Source organism: Apis florea, unplaced genomic scaffold (assembly GCF_048593485.1).
Source record: "Apis florea isolate Af1SG1 unplaced genomic scaffold, ASM4859348v1 contig_3772_pilon, whole genome shotgun sequence".
Classification (NCBI taxonomy): Eukaryota; Metazoa; Arthropoda; class Insecta; order Hymenoptera; family Apidae; genus Apis; species Apis florea.
The window spans coordinates 398,752-419,864 of NW_028256845.1; the positions used below are offsets into that span (position 1 = coordinate 398,752).

General features: G+C 39.9%; 1 protein-coding gene across 3 annotated transcripts in view; it reads left to right on the forward strand.

The window, feature by feature from the left end:
* LOC100866331 (uncharacterized) overlaps positions 1 to 13,684 on the forward strand; it is a 61,699-nt gene extending 48,015 nt beyond the window's left edge. For 2 of the 3 annotated variants that reach the window (XM_086915281.1, XM_012495698.3), the window contains exons 9-18: positions 1,587 to 5,339; positions 6,787 to 6,960; positions 7,089 to 7,169; positions 7,388 to 7,567; positions 7,658 to 8,152; positions 8,249 to 8,317; positions 9,417 to 10,203; positions 10,317 to 10,528; positions 10,940 to 11,251; positions 11,574 to 13,684. In XM_086915281.1, coding sequence (XP_086771407.1) covers positions 1,587 to 5,339; positions 6,787 to 6,960; positions 7,089 to 7,169; positions 7,388 to 7,567; positions 7,658 to 8,152; positions 8,249 to 8,317; positions 9,417 to 10,203; positions 10,317 to 10,528; positions 10,940 to 11,251; positions 11,574 to 11,642 — 6,132 coding nt within the window. In that variant the 3' untranslated portion in view covers positions 11,643 to 13,684. The remainder of the gene's footprint in view (positions 1 to 1,586; positions 5,340 to 6,786; positions 6,961 to 7,088; positions 7,170 to 7,387; positions 7,568 to 7,657; positions 8,153 to 8,248; positions 8,318 to 9,416; positions 10,204 to 10,316; positions 10,529 to 10,939; positions 11,252 to 11,573) is intronic. The other variant, XM_086915282.1, reaches the window with a different exon arrangement.
* The last annotated feature ends 7,429 nt before the right edge of the window (positions 13,685 to 21,113 follow it).

The following is a 21,113-nucleotide window of genomic DNA, read 5'->3' on the forward strand; positions in this document are numbered from 1 at the left end:
TTTTTATCAATTTTAATTTAAATACATCATTTTCAAGATCTCTATCGGATATTAAAAAATAATCGAAAAATTTAAATACAATTGAAATTAAATTCACAAAAGATATCTATCTCTATTTTATATGTTATTCTCCCATATAACATTTGCATACGTGTACATTAAGATTGTTAAATATTTACTGCCTTGTTCCACATTGTTCGACATAGATGCATTTCTAATTCATCATTTTAATTTTATATACGTTATTTGTTATAACTGAGTGAATTACAAAATGTTTGTTTGTATTACAAGCATTTATGAAACAACGAATTACAAAATTACATTTTACGGTAAAAGCATTAAATTTAAAATCTATATTGATAATTAAATATTTCTTATTTCTTTTAACACCATATTTTTTAAACATAAAATATAATTAAAATTTATAGTATTTGAGAAATATTATAAAGTAAAGTACGTAAAGTATTATCGTAGCGAACAATATACATTCTTTCCTATCTTCACTGAATTACTCTCATGATTGTATTCACGTAATTATGAGAATTGAATAAACATAAGTTACTCTTCAACCGAGTAAACGTTTTACATTTGAATACGTAACGAGACTCGACTTTCTAATACGAGCACATACCGATTACATAGGCAAATTTTCGTGATTCGTACATTTCATAGTGTTCGAGGTAATAACGAGTGAAAGTAAATGGATGCTGCGTAATCTGTATAAGCATGCATTAAAACTGTCTTAACTGTGAATGGTATCTGGGACATGTAGGTGGATCAAAGACAAAAAAAGAAAAAAAAAAAATTAGACAACTTAAAGTCACAAATTCATCTTTCCTTGTTAATCTTGCAATCTTGACCTCTGAATTTTTTATAACGAGTCTTTAAAATCTAAATTTTAAATTAATTATATATCATATATACATAATTTTTAACGTGCAAATATTTAGAAAAGGTATACACAAATTATTTTCGAATTAATTCCTATCTTGTTTTTCAATATCGAGAATATTTGAAATTGAATCGTTAAATGGAATCGCATTTCGATTTTATCCTACCCTCAACAATGTTGAAGACATATCACTGGAGACCTCTATGAGAGAGGATTAATAGCTATGAGAAATCCCGATAAAAAGGAAAAAATGGAAGTGAGCGGGCAAGCCAGTCTCTATAAACGATCCTTTGCCCGAGGAACGAGTTTCTACCTCGCCTTTGCTGAATACCAGTGTATTTCTTAAGTGTATTAAGGCAACCTCGGTTTCTCCTCTTTCATGCCTAGTTCATACCTTTACCAAGAGATGGTGTATGCTCACTCAATTACGAGACCCGATCAAACAATAAATTCGCGCTTCAAAACTGCTTCATTCATCATCATAACATAATCTAGATTCTCAAAAAGAGCGAACAACATGCGTGTACTTTACGATTTCTCGTTCCATTGTAAATACATCGATCGTATGATAAGTGTTCAACGTAGAAACCACAGAATAAACCAAAGAACCACTAGAAGAGCACGTATACCGGTTTTATAACGGTATATAATTGAATTGTACAGCACCCTGCACGCACAAAATTTTTGTTTCTAGAACACTGGTTCGGCACCACCCATCGATGTCTCGAATCCTGGCCAGTCGAAATTCTTGACCCTTTATCAGGCGTTGGAGTCGGCCAGCATCAGGAACGAACAGTTACTGAGAAACATGAGCGCGCAACAGCAAGAGGGACGACTAGTTGGCATGGTTCCCCAGGTAGACTCTAACGCCACTGCCGCTAACGTCACCGGCGATAATGCTAACAATGACGCGACAAGCCCCACCGTAGCGACAACCGGCCCACAGACCCCAGACACCACCTTGAACACTATTCAGGACAGCACACAGACCCCGAGATTACCCGAGGACACGGAGAACTCCACCCCCGCGGTAACCACAGGAGCCCCTGAAACCCCTTCGACGACCGAACCGGTTTTCACGAGCACAGAACCGTCCTCTAGTACCGAACAACCGACCTCCACCAGCACAGAATCGTCCTCCAGTACCGTGCAAGTTTCCACGAGTACAGATTCGTCCTCCACCGGGGAACAGATTTCCACGAGCGGCGATTCGACGTCCGTGACCGAGCAGACCACTACAGAGACGGTCTCACGGGTTACAGATGCAACGACGATGAGCGTGGGAGGCGCGGAAGACACTCAGACCCCTGCAATGGTAGATAATGGCAGTTCGAGCACTCAGGAACTCGTAAGTTCATCCACGGATATTTCTGTGACTACGTCCGCCATGACTACTATGAATCCTGTGTCCACGACTCCTATGATTACGAGTTCTGCGCCCGAAGCTGCTACTCGACTCGCGGAGAGTACCGGTTCCACTGCTGGTAGCAACGATGTACAAAGTACGGAACAGTTAACATCAACCATCGGTGATGTTTCATCGACGACGATAGGAGTTGTTTCGCAGGATACAATGGAGACGAGCACTGTCGCCAGCACGCCGAGTAGCACGTTCAAAAATCCCGAGACTAACACCATACCTTTCTCTGATACGATTGCCAGTCAGACAACCGACGCTAGCGGTTCGACCGATCCTCCCGGCTCGACGGAAGCAGATTCGAGTAATATGATCGACGTAGAGACGACTACGGCGATACCTGTGTCCACGACTCGAAACAGGTTGATAGATTTTGCACAAGATATTCTGTCTCGTTTGCAAGCTAGCCTGTCTACCACGGTGCCAAGTGTGGATTCGACCACGTTGTCCCCTCGGTTGATTGAGACATCGAATCAATCAAGTAACAATCGTAGCTTGGAATCTTTGTCGCAGATGAAGGAAGGAACGACTACTTTGTCGTCTGTCACGATGGATCAATCGAGTTTAAGAAGCGAAGAAATGACCACTCAGAGCGCAGTAGGTTCAATTACTACTTTGTCACCCACTCAAGAGGCCAACACGCGGGACGATATGAATGTAGTCACAACCACAACACCAAGAACAACAACAATAGTCGCACAAGACTCTCAAACAATTTCGAACACAGATTCCACAACCGTAGGTGATTCAAACAGTTCAACGACTTCCCAATTAGACGGTGAAATAACCACTTCATCGACGATCACTTCCACCAATGATACTTTACTAACAGAGTTAATGTCCATTGCCAAGACACTCTTTTCGGAAGAGATGAACGAACAACAAATGACAGCAGGGCAAAATTTAAACGACACGTTTAGTTTGGAAAACGAGGTAGACAGTCCGAATTTGTCGAATGTTGCGCAACTCAGTACAACCCAAGCTGCAGAATCGACGTCCGTTTCCCCAGACGTGACGACAGAAAGCATAGAGTCAACATCTACCGCATCCTCCGCTGACCCTTCTCAGAACGAAGTGGACTTTGCAAATTCTGTCACAACGGTATCTTCTGAAAATTCGTCAGACACGTCTATAACCACCCCTCGAAACGTGTTTAGCGTCGATAACGAGGTAGAAAGTGTACAAACGAACGGAACCGCATTAGAATCTTTTGCTCAAATTGTAGAGTCAACGACTCCCTCATTTACGACCGAGATCGGACCACGAATCACTCAGCCAAATACAGAATCGTTCGAAAATGGTGTTGAAACTACCACGACACAGACAACCACCAGCACACAAAATTCAGAAACGATATCTACCACGAATTTTCAACTAACCACTAACACGTTCGACTTAATCACGACGACTGGCCTTCGAACAACCACCGAGAGTACCACCGAACCACCCGTAGAAACCACTGTGTCATTAACCAGTTTCACAACTGTATCGCAGCTTGTGACAGAGACAAGCACTAATCAATCCGACGTAACTACCGTAGCTCCTGAAACCACACTTCCCTCTGTAAATACGATCACCACCACACCATCGACATCCCTCGATACGAACACAGAGCAAACTACAACGGCACCTGGCGTAGAGTCGATCGTAAACGGCGTAGAAAATGTGGAAACTAACCAAACAATGTCCACGACAACGCAGTTGGCACCTGTGACGAGCGCTGATAACGAAACCCTCGAAGCCACCACGCCACCGATTACAACCACTGCGCCCCAGGATGTTAATTCCACGGATGACACGGGAGTAACTACTAACCAGTCCCCTCCGCTAATATCGAGTCCAATGCCCGCCACGGAAATTAATGCTAGCGAAGCGACAAGCGTCCCCCAAACAACCCCAAACCTCGAGAACGAAACTCCAATTATTCTTGCCCGTTTCCAGGATACCACATCAACAACCGCCCAAGGGACGGCAGGTTCAGGAGTCGGCCAAACGACCGAGATCACCACTCCCACGATCCAAGATTCCTCCACCGTCCCATCATCCACTTTCGAATCCTTAAGTTCCTCGTCGCTTCCCTCCGACTCGACCACCTCGTCTTCGGTCGAGACGACGACAACGACCACGACGACGACCATGACCACGACGACGATGACCGAGATGACAGAACGCGTTCCTGACGGTGGAACATCCACGCCTCAAACAACGAGAATGGACGTCTTCACCGTCACTCCGGTGACGGAGACTACTACCACGGTTCCGAGCACCACTCTCGATATAGAGGAGAATCTGATCTCCACCGAAACTGGATCTACTTCGACGACGGAAACCACGACCACCGTGTCGTCGGTGACCAACGGTGGCCAAGGTGGTACGAACGACACCACGAGTATCACTCCTGAAAGTACCACCACTTCTGAAACGACGCAAACTAGCGCTGCAACGATCGCATCGTCGAGTCCTTCGACTACTCCGCCCTCTCAGACCGCCACGACGCAGTACTTGGGTCGATTCGGTGCCAGCAGATTGACACCCGCGCCACTCTTCAGCCTGAGCTCGACCACCAAAACTCCTCTTCGAGATTACCTGGTGTACGGGATTTATCCGAATAAAACGATCGTGAGGAAACGGCCGGAGGACAACCTGATCGACGCGAGGAACGTGGACAGCCCGTACGTGATATTCGGTATCTTCCCGGACGGAAGGCTGGTCCGGAAATTCCCGAATGGAACGATAATACCGGATCCACCTAGGAGCCCGGTCGAGGTTGTGTTCTCACTTAGCACTACAACTACCACTAACAGGCCACCACCCAGACCGTATTATAACCAGGCTAACCAAGGCACTTACAATCAGTATCGAGGCCCTGTGTACTATAATAACGGTATACCTGTCGCTGAACCGATGAGAAACGTCCAAAGTCCCGGCACCGTTGATCTTGGCCTTACTGGTAACGCGATCGTCGGCCCTAATGGAGGTGGACCCGATAATACGGGGCCACTTGGTACCCCTGCTAGCACCAACGAAATGGTATCTCTTATTCCGCCTGTTCATCATCATCGATCGTTATGCCATCGTTTTGTCGGTTCTGTCGATACGAGTCGTTCGAATCGCGTCTCACTTTTGCCTCTTTTCGATCAAACATGGAATAAATGTGTCATTGTTGCATAAAATTGGAGAATTTTTGGAGAATATACGTATAGTGGTTGTTGCATGGAAATAATCGTTTTAGATATTTCGAATTTAGAGGATTTATAAGATTGTTGTAAAATTTAGTAATAATATTTTTATAAATATGAATTTATTCTATGAATGTTCGCTGACAAAGTTTTTGAACAATTTTTTAAGCTTTCTTAGAATATTAGAACTTGTGGTAAAAATTTGAGATTATTTTACTTTTTAATTGATATTTATCCTTTTTCACTAGATTTATTATTACATTTTTGAACGTATTTTTTTTTAATCTCTCAATGTTAATGTAATTTTTATGTTCACAATGGCACATGTGCATTTGCTTCTTGTTTAACGCTTTGGTTTTGTTGAAGTAGATTTTTTTGTAGTAGTGTACTAATTTTCCAATTTCGTGTTTATTAATTATATTATATAAATGTCTTCTTTTAAAATAATTCGGTTTCATCGTTAAAAGAATTTATCAAATGCCTTTTCTAAAGTACCTCGTTTTTTGACTTTTTAATTTCTTTTTTTTCTTCCATTTTCGATAGGACCTTTTAATTTTTCAGAGTAAACAACATTATTACATAATTCTTCTTCGTTGTATATTTGTAAATAATTTGTACATTATATATCGCATGTTTGTTTTTTCTTTTTCATGCACCGCGCACGTAATGTTGAAACGCACTTAATATTATGATAGTATCAAAAATATTATATATTTTATATCTTTTTTCGTCAATTCGAAATTACAATAAATTGAAAGTATCCATAGCAGAGAAGGAAAAGAAAAAAATAAGAAAATGAAATTTCAACACTTTTACAAATGGTATTCGATAAACTCTTATAGGATTAGGATTGCGAAAGTATTTCGTTTTCACTCGTCATTCATCCCCAATGATTAAATTACACGTGATCGAGCTTAGCGAAATATTGATCGATCGTTCATTTACTTTCATATATCTTACTCAACGATAAAATCCAATTATAAATATTTTTCAGAAATATAAATACCACTATTGCAGATTTTCTCTATTTTCTGACACAAAATGTGATGGCTAAATTACACTCCGTCACAAAATACAATCCATAACTTTTTTTTATCAAATTCTTCACAACAATTGTGTTCCATATAAATGAAAGAAACTATCTATCCACAAAGTTTAACGATTCGATACCTTAATTTTCAAAATAATTCAGAACGGTCGATCAAACTTTCGCTATTGATCTCACGTATCATCTTCAGAGATACTGTATAAGTTTAGAAACGTTTGAGAGATAACGTTTACGATTTCGCATTGTTTAGAGCAATGCCCTGCTGAATACGCAAATGGGGACAGCATCGGTGACGCCGATAGTAAGTACCGGTCGACCGCCGACCGTTTTGCAGGGCGGTCGTATCGTCCAAGATCGAGAGAGGGACGAGGCCACCAGGACGAAAGAGGCCGGAGGTCAACGCAGCTCCGTGTACATCGGACAGGTAAGAAAGGAAGAAAGACAGAACATGATTTACAACGACGCCGCGGCTGATTCTTTCAGCGCTGCAACATATCTCTGCAAAGGGGAAAAAGAAAAAGGAAAAAAAAAGAACAACGTCGACTGTTTCAGGACAAGTTCGTCAATTATTGGACCGATGGGGCTTCCACCACTAACCCACGCGCTCTCAGTGTGAATATAAATTCGGTAGCTGTAAGTTAAAACCAAACGGAAGGAATTAAACGGCTTTCGAGTCTTTTCCTTGTTTGTTTTATCGAGGATATATTTATAGAAGGAATTTTTGGGATATTTTTTCGAAATATGTTAAAAAATATCTTAAAGATAGATATATCAATAATTAGTTTTGTTTTCTTTCGTTGTTTCTAAGATGATTTGAAATTTATTTATTTCTTGTCTGTTATGTTACTCAGACTGCCGCAAATGTGGGTCCATCATCTTCGGTTCCATCATTTGATAATCTTTTGAATAATCAGCCAGGAAATCAAGTCACAGCCCCCCCTGGATTTCCATGGAGAGATCCTTTGGATCAAATCTTTGGTATTACTACCTCCTCGCCGGTTATAACCGCATCAGTAGCATCAAATACGTTGGTTTGTAATAAATTTCATCTTGTTGAAGATAAACTTAAAAATTTATGAAACTTTCATACTATAAATTCCTTTTCTCTACTTCTTTCTCAGGACGATACAATGGAATCGAATAATCCAGCCTTGCCACGTCCAATCAATCCATACGTCGAGGTTTTCACTCCATTTTCTAGCGTGATTGGTGTTCCAAAAGGCAACGTAGGAACTATTCCACCACCATCAGCAACAACATCTATTACATCAACAACTCCTATTTCTACTACTAGTAGCAGTACTACCACCACTACATTGGCACCAATGACAACAACCACAACCACAATGGCACCAACAACTACCACTAGTACAACTACAATGGCACCAACTACAACAACTACAACTACAATGGCACCAACTACAACAACTACAACTACAATGGCGCCCACAACTACAACTACAACTACAACAGCTACAACAGTTGCATCTACTTTACAGCCTGCAACAACAACACAAACTTCTCAAACAAATGTACAAATGATGAATTTATTAAATCGGCCACAGCAAAATGCTTTTGGTACCTCGATCGATGATTTAGTTTTCTTGAATTCATTGGTGAGTTTTTGATTAATTACATTTAATAATAATATATATATATATATATATATCATTCTTCATCTCATGAAATTGTTCAATTTTTTTTTTGTATAGTTGCAAAATGATTCACGAAGCAATACACAGAGGACACTCACCCAAGTCGAGCAGCTGTTAGCAAATAAGGTAAGTAACAAATGTATTATTACTTCAACATTTTACATTTTTCGCATCATTTCCCGCGTATCTAATAAACAGGCTTAATAATAAAGAAAAAAGTAATCACAAGAAAAACGTATAATCTTCGTCTGAATCATTTCTTTCGCATAAAATATAATGATACAGAATTTGAAGAAGCGGAATTATCATTGAACCAATAACGCGATCCTCGCCAGAACAGTATATGCAATTATCGTTCGATCTACGACGAGAAAATCGAGGAACGAGTCGCTATGCAAACGCTATCCTTTCACTCCTTTGCACAACTGTGCAACGAACTGTACTTTGTCTCTAACGCGTTCGTGCTCCGACTTACGCCGATCCTCTTTTTCCTCCCTTTCTCGTCTTCTCGCCGCCTATAATAAATAAAATCGCAACGACTATGAGAAAATCGAACGCGAGAATAAAAATTCGTTAGATCTCGCAGATTATCTTTAGTCACGCCCTTCTTGGAAAGACGTAATGATGGATCTACGCCGATCGCAATCACATATGATCGAACAGCAACGGTGAATGGACTGGCACAACCTTGCCAACGGCCTTCTCTATTCCGCGCAACAGTTGTTCGATATGTCATCTCTCGATAACGTTGACCGTCGATGCGGAGCTTAACGCGCCGCAAATGGATGACATTAATATAACAGCAATAAAGACTTTTGTATAAAGGTTTTATCATCGTTCGTAAATAAACCTATTAGCAATAAACGTGTAAAACAGAATTAATTGTTGCTTGGATATTAAGATTAAGATTTTGTTTCTTTGTTTTCGCGATTATTTTTTTCGATTTTGCAATTCAATATTTGATTGTAATGAATGGTACGATTTTAAATTCTTGTGGATCGAATAAATGGAAAGTTATGCGATTTTCTTTTTCTTGGTCGTTCGTAATAGATTTTTTGTAGGATTCACTTTAGATTGACAGTTTCAAATTACTGATCAATGGATAGAACAGAAAGATAATATATTAAGGGAATCCAAAAAAAAAAATTTTAGAATGTTTCATATATCACAAGGTGTTTTAAAGAGAAGTGTCTTATTTCTATTTTGTTTTACAATTCATTTCCAGATCTTGTCTCTAGCATTGAACCAGGCAGGACAGGGATCAACTCGAGCGCCAAAAGCTATAAGCATTGAAAATGTTTCGCCAAATTCAATTTTCGAATCCGCATCTACTTCGAGGCCAATAGTGATCGATTTGTCTCCATCATCGACAACAACCACTGCACAGAAATCGACCGATCAAAAATCGATAATAAGTGGTTCGACACCCGAACAATTGACTTGGAAACCAGTTACAACCACGACTACGAAAAAAGATATCGAAACAAATACAGTTTCTGCAGCATCGAGCACAGCCAAAATTACTCAGATAAGCACCACTAAAGCTCCTGTAACAATGAAGGTTAAATCAGTGACCACTCCTCGACCTAGGACCACCACGACTCAAGCGCCATTAGGCTTCGGTAGTCTTCTATGGCAGACTCTTTTCGGTGGAGGTTTATTTGGATCAACAACGACGACTCCTAAACCTGTGAAGGCTAAGCCAGCAAAGACGGCGCAAAAATCTGTTGATATCACTCCAAAACCGCAGATTCAAACTACGCAGAGATTAGAAACGACAACTACTCCTTCCACTACAACTCTGAAAACTGTGGACATTTCGAAAATTCAAGTGAGCAGTCCAAATTCGATGATAGAGGATAAGTCGGTGGCCTCGTCGTTTGCAATATCTACAACGAAGAAACCATTGATCAATAATCCAAATCCTCGATTGCCTAACGTGATGACGTCAACCTATTCTCCTGAAGAAGATGCAAAATTCTTGGTTGAGCTTCTTCGTGCCGTTGAACAAGGTGAGTTAAGTTTTAATTGAATATCTTGTTTAAAAATTTTTTAAATTCTGTAATTGCTGTAATTTAGAAATTTAGAAACAATTGATCATTGTTATTATACTGTTTTGTTACAGATAATAAGGCTGGTTCCTCGAAGAAGACGAGGTTAACTCAAGACGATGAATCCTTCTTAAGAACAATTTTGACCGGTCGAGGTTTAACAACAACAATGCCATCATCGACGACAGAAATCAGTAACGCTGCTTTGCTGGCGGCTTTGTTAAAGGCCCAAGGAATAGAACCATCGACCCCGGCCACTAATATCAGGGAACAATTGCAGCTGATGGTGAGTTTCATCCATGAAATATTTCTTATATTTTTAAACATAACAGAATATCGTAATTTTGTATGGATCAATATTAAATTTACATCATCATCAATTACTTATTTAAGTTTTAATAAGATTCAAAAAAGATTTTCCAAATTAAAATATGAAATTCCGAAATAAAATTTTCCAATCAGCTAAAACTAGAAACTAAAAAGGTTTGATCGAATAAAATCAAATTGTTCAACTAACTCGACCCAGTCAAAATCGCAAAAAAAAAAAAAAAGAAAAAATAAATTCAACGATGTAATATAATTCTCCAACAAATTGGAGAATTTCGAGGCTCGAGGCGAATACTTTAATCGAATCGCAAGGGCGAAGCGCGAGGCAACAAAGAGCGATGAAAGAAAATAATTGCTCGTCTTGTAACAGAGCCTTGGGCAGAGTGTCACCTCTGCTCCGACCGAGTCCACAGCGGCCAAGTCGGCGACAATTACGACAAGGCCGGCATCGAGTGGTGCAACCCGACCTACCGACACCACGAAAAAGACGGTGACACCGAGACCAACCTCGGCACCAAGGATACGCACAACAACCTGGTCGCCGAGCTCCACGTATCCACCATCCCTCTTCAGCTCCTTCTCCAATTACGGTACCCCGGTACAGTCAACCGATAATTCTGGAAATAGCGCGTTATTCGGTGCTACCAGAGCGTTCAGCCAATTTCTCGGTGCCGCGATAAGCGTAAGTTGTATTTCTATTGTGGTTATTCAATTATGATCTTGATCATTCGAGTTTTTCACTGGTTTGCTGGTGATGGATAATAGAGAAAGAGATGTATAAAATTGAATCGTGCAGTGATCATTGTTACATGTGTAGAGGAATTGGTTTTTTGGTTAGAAAAATTATTAGAATTATAATTAGATATAGAGATACTTTTGACAAAATTAGATAGTGACTTTTATTCAGATAGAAATGTATTAATAATACTATATTCTAGCTTGAGTTTTTAATTCAAAAATTTCAATTTTTTTCTTACAAATAACGCAGTATTTTTATGTTTCAGGGAGCTGCTCAACAATTGCAATCGCTTGTCAGAAACGGTACTAGAATTGTATCCGAAGTGATGGGATAAAGGTGGCGAAAATGAAAAAAATTACAAACAGTCCGTGGAATAAAAGAAATTAATTAAGCAAAGATCTATCAAAATTTAGAATGATACAACAAATGTGATAATTTAGAACGATCTACGGCAAAATAGTTTTACTTCGAAAAGTGGGATGGTAGCGATACCTTGGATAAATATTCACTATCAGCTTACAGAGGTATTTTTAGGAAATATTATCGGCAGATTAAGTATTTGCTTGAAAATTCATCGAGTCTTATCTTGTTATTACTTGCTAATTATTGTTGATCGAATATTTTAATTTAATCAATCTAGCTAATAGCGGGCATGACAAATATTAACTGTGACTTAATATTAATTCTTAAAACACGGAGTTATCTCACTATCTGTTTCAGTTTCAAAGAAATTTTTAATATCTGAATAATCAAACTATAAAAGAGTTACAAAATCTTCTATGATTCAAAATTGGAAACAAGATCGTAGAAACGCAAATAAACATTCGAAATATTCTTGAAGGATTGTAGCCAAATTTTATCATTAATTTTTAATTTCTTTCATTCTCAAGAATTCACTCGATTAAGATTCTTCCTCCAACGAGAGTCGAACAACGATCTCAAAACGCTCCGTGTTTTAAGCTACTGGATACTATCTATCGTCAAAGAGACTTCCTCTGCATCGATAAGAAAAATCAACAATCGAGAATCCTCGGATCTGCGACGCGAGTACCGTCTCGACGCCTTGCGAACGTTTCATGGGGGTAGGAGCCGTACGACCTCCCCCTCGTCCTCGACGGCTGCCTCTTTGAGACATTCGTAACGTTCGTCGCAATTAAGGTAATTAATCGGGAAGGGGGGACGACGCGCCTCGTCACGACTCGCGAGACAGTGACGATCCGCGGCGTCCCACGTGTGAAACGCGGATCGATTTGCGGGGCCCACCCACAAAGATCGACTTAACCACGACCTCGTCGACGATACTGCTTAAGAAAAAGAAAAAGAAGAAGAAGAATAACAAGAGGAAAAAGAAGAAGAAGAAGAAGAAGAAGAAGAAGAAGAAGAAGAAGAAGAAGGTGGTAACTTAAACGTATATACATATCTGAATGGGAGCGAGCATATGAGAAAGAATGCGTGCACGTGTGTGTATATGTGTATAAAAGAAAGAGAAAAAGTGATAGGGAGTGTAGAAGAGAGAATATGACGAGAGTATATACCACAGTGGCTCGCATTAATGTTTCGAGATCAAGATATGACGGAGATTATTGCTCTATATATTCGTTTATTACAATGTTATCGAGTTGATATTCAATATAACGTTATAACGTGTAGGAATAAACGTTTAATGCAACTTTTGCAGAATAATTGAATAACGAAGATAGATGATATCATAAAAAAAATATTCAAAAAATTACATTATTAAAAACATATTAACATATTAGATGTAGTTATCAAAGAAATAATCGATTCAACTCAATATTGTTGTAAACAAATATATATATATGGAGCAATACTTATTCTTATCCAAACGTTAATTCGAGCCATTATATGGAGAGGCGTGAAAGGAGCAATGATACGTAGAATTCGCGAGCACCTTTCGCCGTTCTGATGCGGTGCAGTTCCTTTTTTCTTTTTTTTTTTTTTTTTTTCTTTCCCCTCCTTTTTACACGATAAAGCTAGAAACGTGCGCACGATGCACACGATCCTTGAGTCTTTCGTATGTTTGGTAGCTCGGTGTGGTAATGGTAACGGTATGAGTAATAAGCTTGGTTATTTAACGACCGTGTTAAGGGTTGAAACGTTGACGGGTATTCCCCTATCGGACATTTATCGACGCTGCGTTGCCAGGTTGTCGCCGTGTTTATTGATTTTTATCGCGGGTAAATAATTTCGATCGGTCGTAGAGGTTAGGCGGGATTTCAATTTTCCCGAGATCCGTCTTTGTTTTTCCGGCTTTTAGGTGTGTAGGTGTGTAATCGATAATCGTAGGGCTCACGATTTTGCGATTCTCTTTGTATAAATGGATATGATTGTAATAAACAATGTAATTTCGGGAAACGTAGACGTAGATTTCTTTCAAAATCCATTATCATCTTCCTTTTTTATTAAACTGAGAGAGAGAGAGAGAGAGAGAGAGAAAAATTTTTATCGGTTTGTGCATGCAAGAAACAGGTGCGGGAATCGTAATGGAGATGTTATTCGATGTTTTTAATTATAGTTTAAACGTAGCGTAGAATTTTTGAATTCAATGTATGATAGATGATAGATGAAGGGTTGTTCGAGATATCTCGTTACTTTGTTGATTCGATTAATTGTTTCACGAGAAATATATCATATTGGTAACAAAAAAAAAAAAAATCTATCGATCCTCCTTATTCCTTATGCTTCCAGAAATATATCGAGTTAAAAAACTTTTGAACGTTTGTTACCGAAATTTTTCTACGTATTATTTTTACCCTCTACTAGCTTCAACTCAATGAATTTGTTCAAATATAACGATTATAAATTATCCCATATCCCAAAAAATCAAAATTATATTATACCACGTATTATACATATTTTATCGAGGTCAAATTCACTTAGTCATTTGTCAAAGATCATTGAAATCCAGATAAGATTTATCCAGATCTCAGATATATAATTATTATTATTATTATTATTTTATGACTTACGAAAAAAAATCTCCTTCGAAATGCACGATCGGGTATGAAACTTAGTCACTAAACGCATCTACGTCATTGCTATCGTTCCCAACAACTTATGACGCATGTTCGCGGCCATTTTTTCCTCACCGCAGTCGTTTTATACTTGTCACTCCAGATCGGAACAGAAATTATTATTCAAAATAGCTCCAGATACAACGTCCGCGATCGAGGCATAATCAGAGTGTGAAGATAAACTTGTTTCGCCAGTACGATTGGCTAGCTTGCACAATACACGATTTTAATTGTCAAGACCGATTAACCAACAAGTTAAAGTTATTTGATTATTAACTTTGCGCGAAGTGTGTCTTTCATCTCTTATGAGAAAGAGGTGAAAAAAAAAAAAAGGAAGAAAAAAAATAGAAGGGGGAAAAAGAAGAAAACGAAAGGAACTTTTCTTTCTCCGTTTCTTTTTTTCCACGCCTCTCTTCTTTCGCGAGAAGAACATCGAGAGACGGTCTGGAATATTAATCACACGCTATGACGTATTTAACAGTCATTAGGGACAGTTGACTGGATAGGATGAAGTGAAAAAGTAGAAAAGACTTTCCTCTCCTCTCACGGACATAAGTAATTTTTTCGAGTTACAATACAATATTATTTAGGAAACATTTATATAAGAATATTTTATAATATCGCATGATTAACTAATACGAAATGGAAATAGAAAAGTAGATTAAGTTTCTTTTCTCGTAGAATCGTGATCATCTGTTCTGCTCGATCTAACATAATTTTATTCATTATTCGTGTTCGTTGTAATTTTATTACGTGCAAATATTTCTCTATCTATCATCATAGATGTACATATAATGAAGCGATTATTAAGAAATGCGATTTAATTTTTAGGTTAATGGAATGGATTAAAAGAAAAAAAAAAAAAAAAGAAAACATTTAACGTTTAAACGTTTCGAGCGATGAATCATCATTATTTTTAAAGAATTGATCGCATTCGAACAAGCTATAAAATAAAATACGATTCTAAAAAAGAACATCGTTGAATTTTATGTAGAAATTCTTTTAACGAGTAATCGTTTCTATTTTTCGATCAGTTTTGATTTAATAATTCGTACAATCGTTGAGATATTATGGCTCATAAATTAAATTATCCATTAAAAGAGGGAAAAAAACATTGATTTCACTTTTGATAAATTAGTCTCTCATTAAGTTTCTTTCTTCGATATCTTTATTTAGTGTTCTTTATTTATATAATTCGAATGAAAATAATTTAACTTGGTAGCTGTTAAGAGGAATTAATCGTTAAGAATAATCAGACTTTAAATGCAGTGCATCCTTCTTTACTTGTACCATTTGGAGTTCATAACGTACGATGTTGCATTCCAAGATAAATGTGGTATTCGTATAACGTTACTATCGTTATACAGTTAAGTCTCGCTCGTAAGTGCTTGATTGTTCGATGCGAATTTAATAGTATATTCAACACGAACGATGTTTGATATTTACAAAGTACCGCGTTCTAACGTCTAATTTTCTATAAATTTGTTCTTCGTGCACGCTTGTTTATTCTGTCTAAATACTTTGAATATTTATTTACCTTGAATCTAAAAAATTTTAATTTTTAAAAACTTTGAAAATTTATAAATCTCTGCAATTTAATGCCCTGCTTCTTCTGTTTGAGACGGATTCTTAATATCGATCGGATTAAAAGAAACGTTGAAAATATGGAAGAAAAATAATTGTTATTTACGATTGTAAATAGGACGAAAACGATTACAAAAAAATTCCGGATAATAAACAATGTAGTTAATCAAACGATGATTATTGAGGACGTAATAACCGATCGTTTGATAAGACGGTCTTTATAAATATTTAATGAACTATTCCAATTTGTGTAAGGAATAATTATTATCGATAAATTATTATCTTAATATATATATAGTGTATCGAGGAACGACAATTACCATATTTTAACTGCGGAATAATCCGTTCGATAACAAGGAGATCGTTCAATTCACACGTTAAATCTTCTCTCTTAACCGAACCTATAAATCACCTATAAATTCAATTCCATTATTTTTCCACTTTCTATTATGCATCTTTCTTTCTCTTATGCTTCCAAAGAAACACGTCTGTTGCCATCTCCCATATCCGACTACCGTTTACGTTTCGCAATTATATCGCCATCAATAGCGACGGAATCGAATAAACAACTCGAACAAAACCAAGTCTACTATTATTCCGTCGAAAAAATTCGATTCTTTCAAAGTAAGTACTCTTTCCATGATTTATATACATATATATATATATATATATATAGCACACGATCGAACGACATTCCTTCCAAGCAACGATCAAATTTCCTACGTAATTTTATCTACCTTTCTCATTTTCAGAACTCGAAATTGAATTGAATCTCGACAAGTATTCTACTCGTCCCCATCGTCATCGATTCCAAGGGGAGGCGGTCGAGGACAAAAGTTCTCGGGTATACAAACTTCAACTCGACCAGCTTGAAAATCCCTCGAAAATCGGAATTTACGAATAACAAGAGAATACTCGCTCGAATACCACCCGTTACTCGGCCAATTTAAATAAATTAACCGAGCGTACAGATTGCTGTGAAGCAGCAACGACAGGAAGAGAAGATCTTTTTCGAAGAAGAGGAGGTTGTACGCATCGTAACGTTGGAACACCCACGCGTGCCTCGCGAGTTCTTTTTTTTTTTCCTACCCTCGCCGATAATTACAGTGGTAAGGCAGTGGTCGGGAATGCGAGATGCGTACCGATCTGCGTGCGTGTACGGATGCCAAGAGCATCGATAACGCGTCATCCTCGAGGCTGCATCCTCTCGATATTTAATTTATCGGTTGAATCTGCGACATTATCGCTCGATTCCACGATCGAGGACCGAGATAGGATCGAAATCTCGGAACGGAGGAAGATGAAGAGGCCTCTTGCCGGGGATTTTCCGACGTCTCGTATCGAGGGAAACAAGATTTATTTCCGTCACATTTTGCACTCTCTGTCATTGCGCCGCCGCCTCGCTGTTCTTGCCATGTCTGCCGCGCGCTGATCGTTCCGTGTTCTACACGATGCTCCTCGCGAGCCGATATCCCCCACACTTTGCTACGTATTTGTTCTCCTCGTTAAGGGGTGGAACAAAGTGAGAGTGGGAATAATTTATGGGTGTATCGCGGATCGAATAATTCATTCCGTCGAGGAGGGTAGGGAGGAGGGTAAAAATTGATCGATCGTTTATGGCGATACGTCGTTGATTTCGATCCAACAGGATTCGTAGTAGAATGTAGCAGTTTTGCATCGAAACGATGATATTAGGCTTCTTCTTTAATCGATAGGCAAAGGTTATCGATGTAATAATTATTGCCATTGTTTAAATCAACATCAACATCCCTCTCTCTTTCTCTCTCCCATAACGCACCAAAAAATTATTATTTTTCACGGCGGATCGATCGATCGATCGGGATCATAAGCGGGAGGATAAAAGCGGGCCCCCTAATCAAGCCGAGAGAAGCGAAGTCGTCCATCAATGGGCAAGAAGCGATTTATCGTTTCATCGATTGGCGGGGAGTTTTTCACGAAAGTTGCCGATCGTTCGCGATGAACGAGGAGACGGAGGAGGAGCGTGTAATTGCGATTCGATTCCCCACGTGTGCGCAATCGAATCCCCGCGCATTGTCGCTATTGCGACACCGATCTATCGTGGGAATAAGCAACGCCGATTTCATTCTTTCTTTCGAGCCAGCGATTCCAGAGATGACAGGCTGTGACTCAGCCCGCCCCCCCCCTCCCCCCGCTCAGCATGCATTGCCACACATTTTCTATGATTCAGCGCGGAAAGGATTCGGTGCGCGCACGGCCAACCGCAAATTGGCTCGCCGATCCGTCCGATCGGCGGATAATTAAGGACGTCCTTGCTCGTATATATTTATCCTATCTCGTGGTCGAGATCGATCGCTATAATTCCGTATGGATCGAGTTGGGAAGAGGGTATCACCGGTTTCTTGCCCGATGCTCGACGCGATACACGATGATACGATAAATCGCAACTTCACCGTTTCGAGTGTTATTACTCTCTCGTATCGTGCGACGATGGATCGTGAAACGATTTTTTTTTCTCGAAGAAGAAGAAGTTGGAATTCGAGGCACAAGCTCGAGCGTGCGAAATACGTGTTTAAATACGAAACGGGGTAAAATGGGGTATTATACCCCTTCTCTTTGCTTCGATCGGTCAAAGAAGCGACGACCTCGAGTCGAAGAACTTGAAATAGACGGGGGGGGGGGAGGGATATATTAGGGGGGGGGGGGGCATTTGGAAAACGAGTCAATCGAGGCGAGCCCCGCGCGTTATAAGCCCTTAAGCTCTCTCGGGGAGGGAGAGGCGTCGGTCTCGAAAGGTTTCACCGAAAGGCGAGAAAGAGGAGCGAAGAAGGAGGAGGAGGAGGAGGAGGAGGAGGAGGAGAGCGAAAGAGGAAGGTGGCGAGGAAAGACGGCGGCTTGGTCGATGGGGTGAAGGGGAAGGAAGGAGGGAAGGAGGGTTGGTGGGAGTAATGCAGGAGCAAAAGGCAGAAAACACCGGTAGGCAGTTTTGTAGCTGTTTTTATCAGCTTCTGGGCATCGGGGGTTCAGGCTCGACGATGCCAGGACGCATCTTGGGGGGTTCGTGTGGGAACGTACGTCTCTTTAGCGTACCACCTCCGCCCCTCCCCCCCTCCCCCATCCCACTCTCCCTTCTTTTTATCCTCGTTCGTTCTCGCATCCCTCCTCCTCCTCCTTCTCCCGCATCCCAACTCAGCCGAGCTTCCTTCGCTTCGCTTTCCTTTTTCCTCCGCTCGCCGACTCCGCTCTCCGGCGACTTGTTCCTCTCCCGTTCGTCTTGCCCACCCTCCTCCTCCTACCAAGCTGCCTCGGGTACCAAGGGTCATCGAGGTCACCCTCCACGGTGCACTCGGCTACGTGGTGTGCCCTATATTTACGCACGGTAAGAGCACCCTGAAGAGGAGGTGGTCGCCTCCTCCTCTCTCCCTCTCGCCCTTTCTCTCTCGCTCCTTCTCTCCTCCTCCTCCTTGTTTCCAGACCCTCCTCCTCCTCCTCCTCTTCTTCTTCTCTGCTTCTTACAGTTCTCCTCCTATCTTTTTTCTCCACCCCCTGCTCAGGTTGCTCTTCAATAAGCGCCGATCGCCTTTAAGATCGGCTCACAACAATCATTCCGATGCTTTCGACGTTCGCGATCGAGTTTGCTCCATTTGGAGGAAACATTATCCCTTTTCTTGTCAACGAGGGGACGGAGTTCTCTTTCGCGGCGAAGGAAGGAAGCGCGATTTTGAGTCCTTGTGATTATTCTTGCGAATTATATAATTCGTGGATTCGATCGTATCGAGTTTCATTCTTCGAAAGAGATTTTCGAAAGAGGTTTATTAGAACAGTTGTATGGGGAATGGGGCAGGAGGAGAGGTTGCAAATGAGATTGGGATGTTTAATGCGGGTCCATTAATGTCACGTTAGCCTTTAGCCCGGTGTTACATCAGTTATATATTTAGCTTTCGAAGATGCACGATAAATCATTGGTAATTTAATGTTAACGTAATAACGGGAAGATTGAGGCAGGTTCTTTCTTATGCCTCGCATTCTGACACTGAATGCTCATTAAGAAACTCATAACTCGAGGAGCTGTGTGCGAGTGACTCATGCGGATAGACATGTTAAAAGATTGTTCCAACATCCTATGTTATTGCCTTCGCTTACGAATCATAATTCTCTCGATATTAAGAGCTCCTGAATTCTGTTCTGCAAAAAGAAACGAAAGACCTAACTCCTCTTTTATTTCGTTTTTCCCCCTCGTGTCTTGAGATTCTTTTTTTCTTCTTTCTCCATCCGTAGGACAGATAATTGCTCCTTGCAGAAAACGGACAGATCTTCCATCGAGGTTAATCGTTTGATTCGTTGAAAAATGAAATGGTTTATTGTAAGATTAAAATTTTCCGGTATAGATGAACGACGGTTGGTTTTATTTCTCTTCGAATTCTCGTTAATAACAGAAACTCGCGAAACGAAACAAGGATAAATATATTTAAACAGCGACCATAAATTTTTACGTTAAATTAAGAAATTTACGAAGCGTGAAGTGGACCAATTAAACTTTTCTTTCTCTAATTTAATTCTCATTAACAAGCGCATTTTTTAAAGAAAGAAAAAAAAAATGTAGCGCATCAATTTCTCTTCCCCAGTTCCTAAAGCTAAGAAATTTTCGCGAATAACGATATTTTTCTCTTCCTTTCCAAAAAAAAAAAAAAAAAAAAAAAAGAAGTATTCGCAGAGAATAACGTAACGCTTCCCTTCCATAAATCAAAGTGTTCGCTATAGAATATTAATTTACAATAATGAAGCATCGATCCGTGGAGAGAATCGCATTCTAAAAGGTTGCGACAGTACCTTCGGGTAAAGGTTACGAATACGAATTGCAATGCCGTCGTCGTGTCGTAACCTTTTCTCGAACACCGTGCGCAGGGATATATACGCGGGATAATGGGCTGGTATTATCCGTTTGAATTGTAATTACCTTGCCACGGCCTCCACGCCTATTCCCAATACCATTTTTCGACCTGTTGCCGTGTCTTTCACGATTTTATCTAACGAAACCGTGCCCGTTTCGCCACGGATCTGCGTCATCGCGAGTGCAGGTGCGAAACCTCTTGACTAACTTTCGAACTGCCGATTTCAGCGTCATCGAGACACACGTTCCACATCGTTCGCACCGTTTCCTTAGAAAACGTTCCTCTTTTCTTTACGCCAAAGCGTGAAGGCTTAGA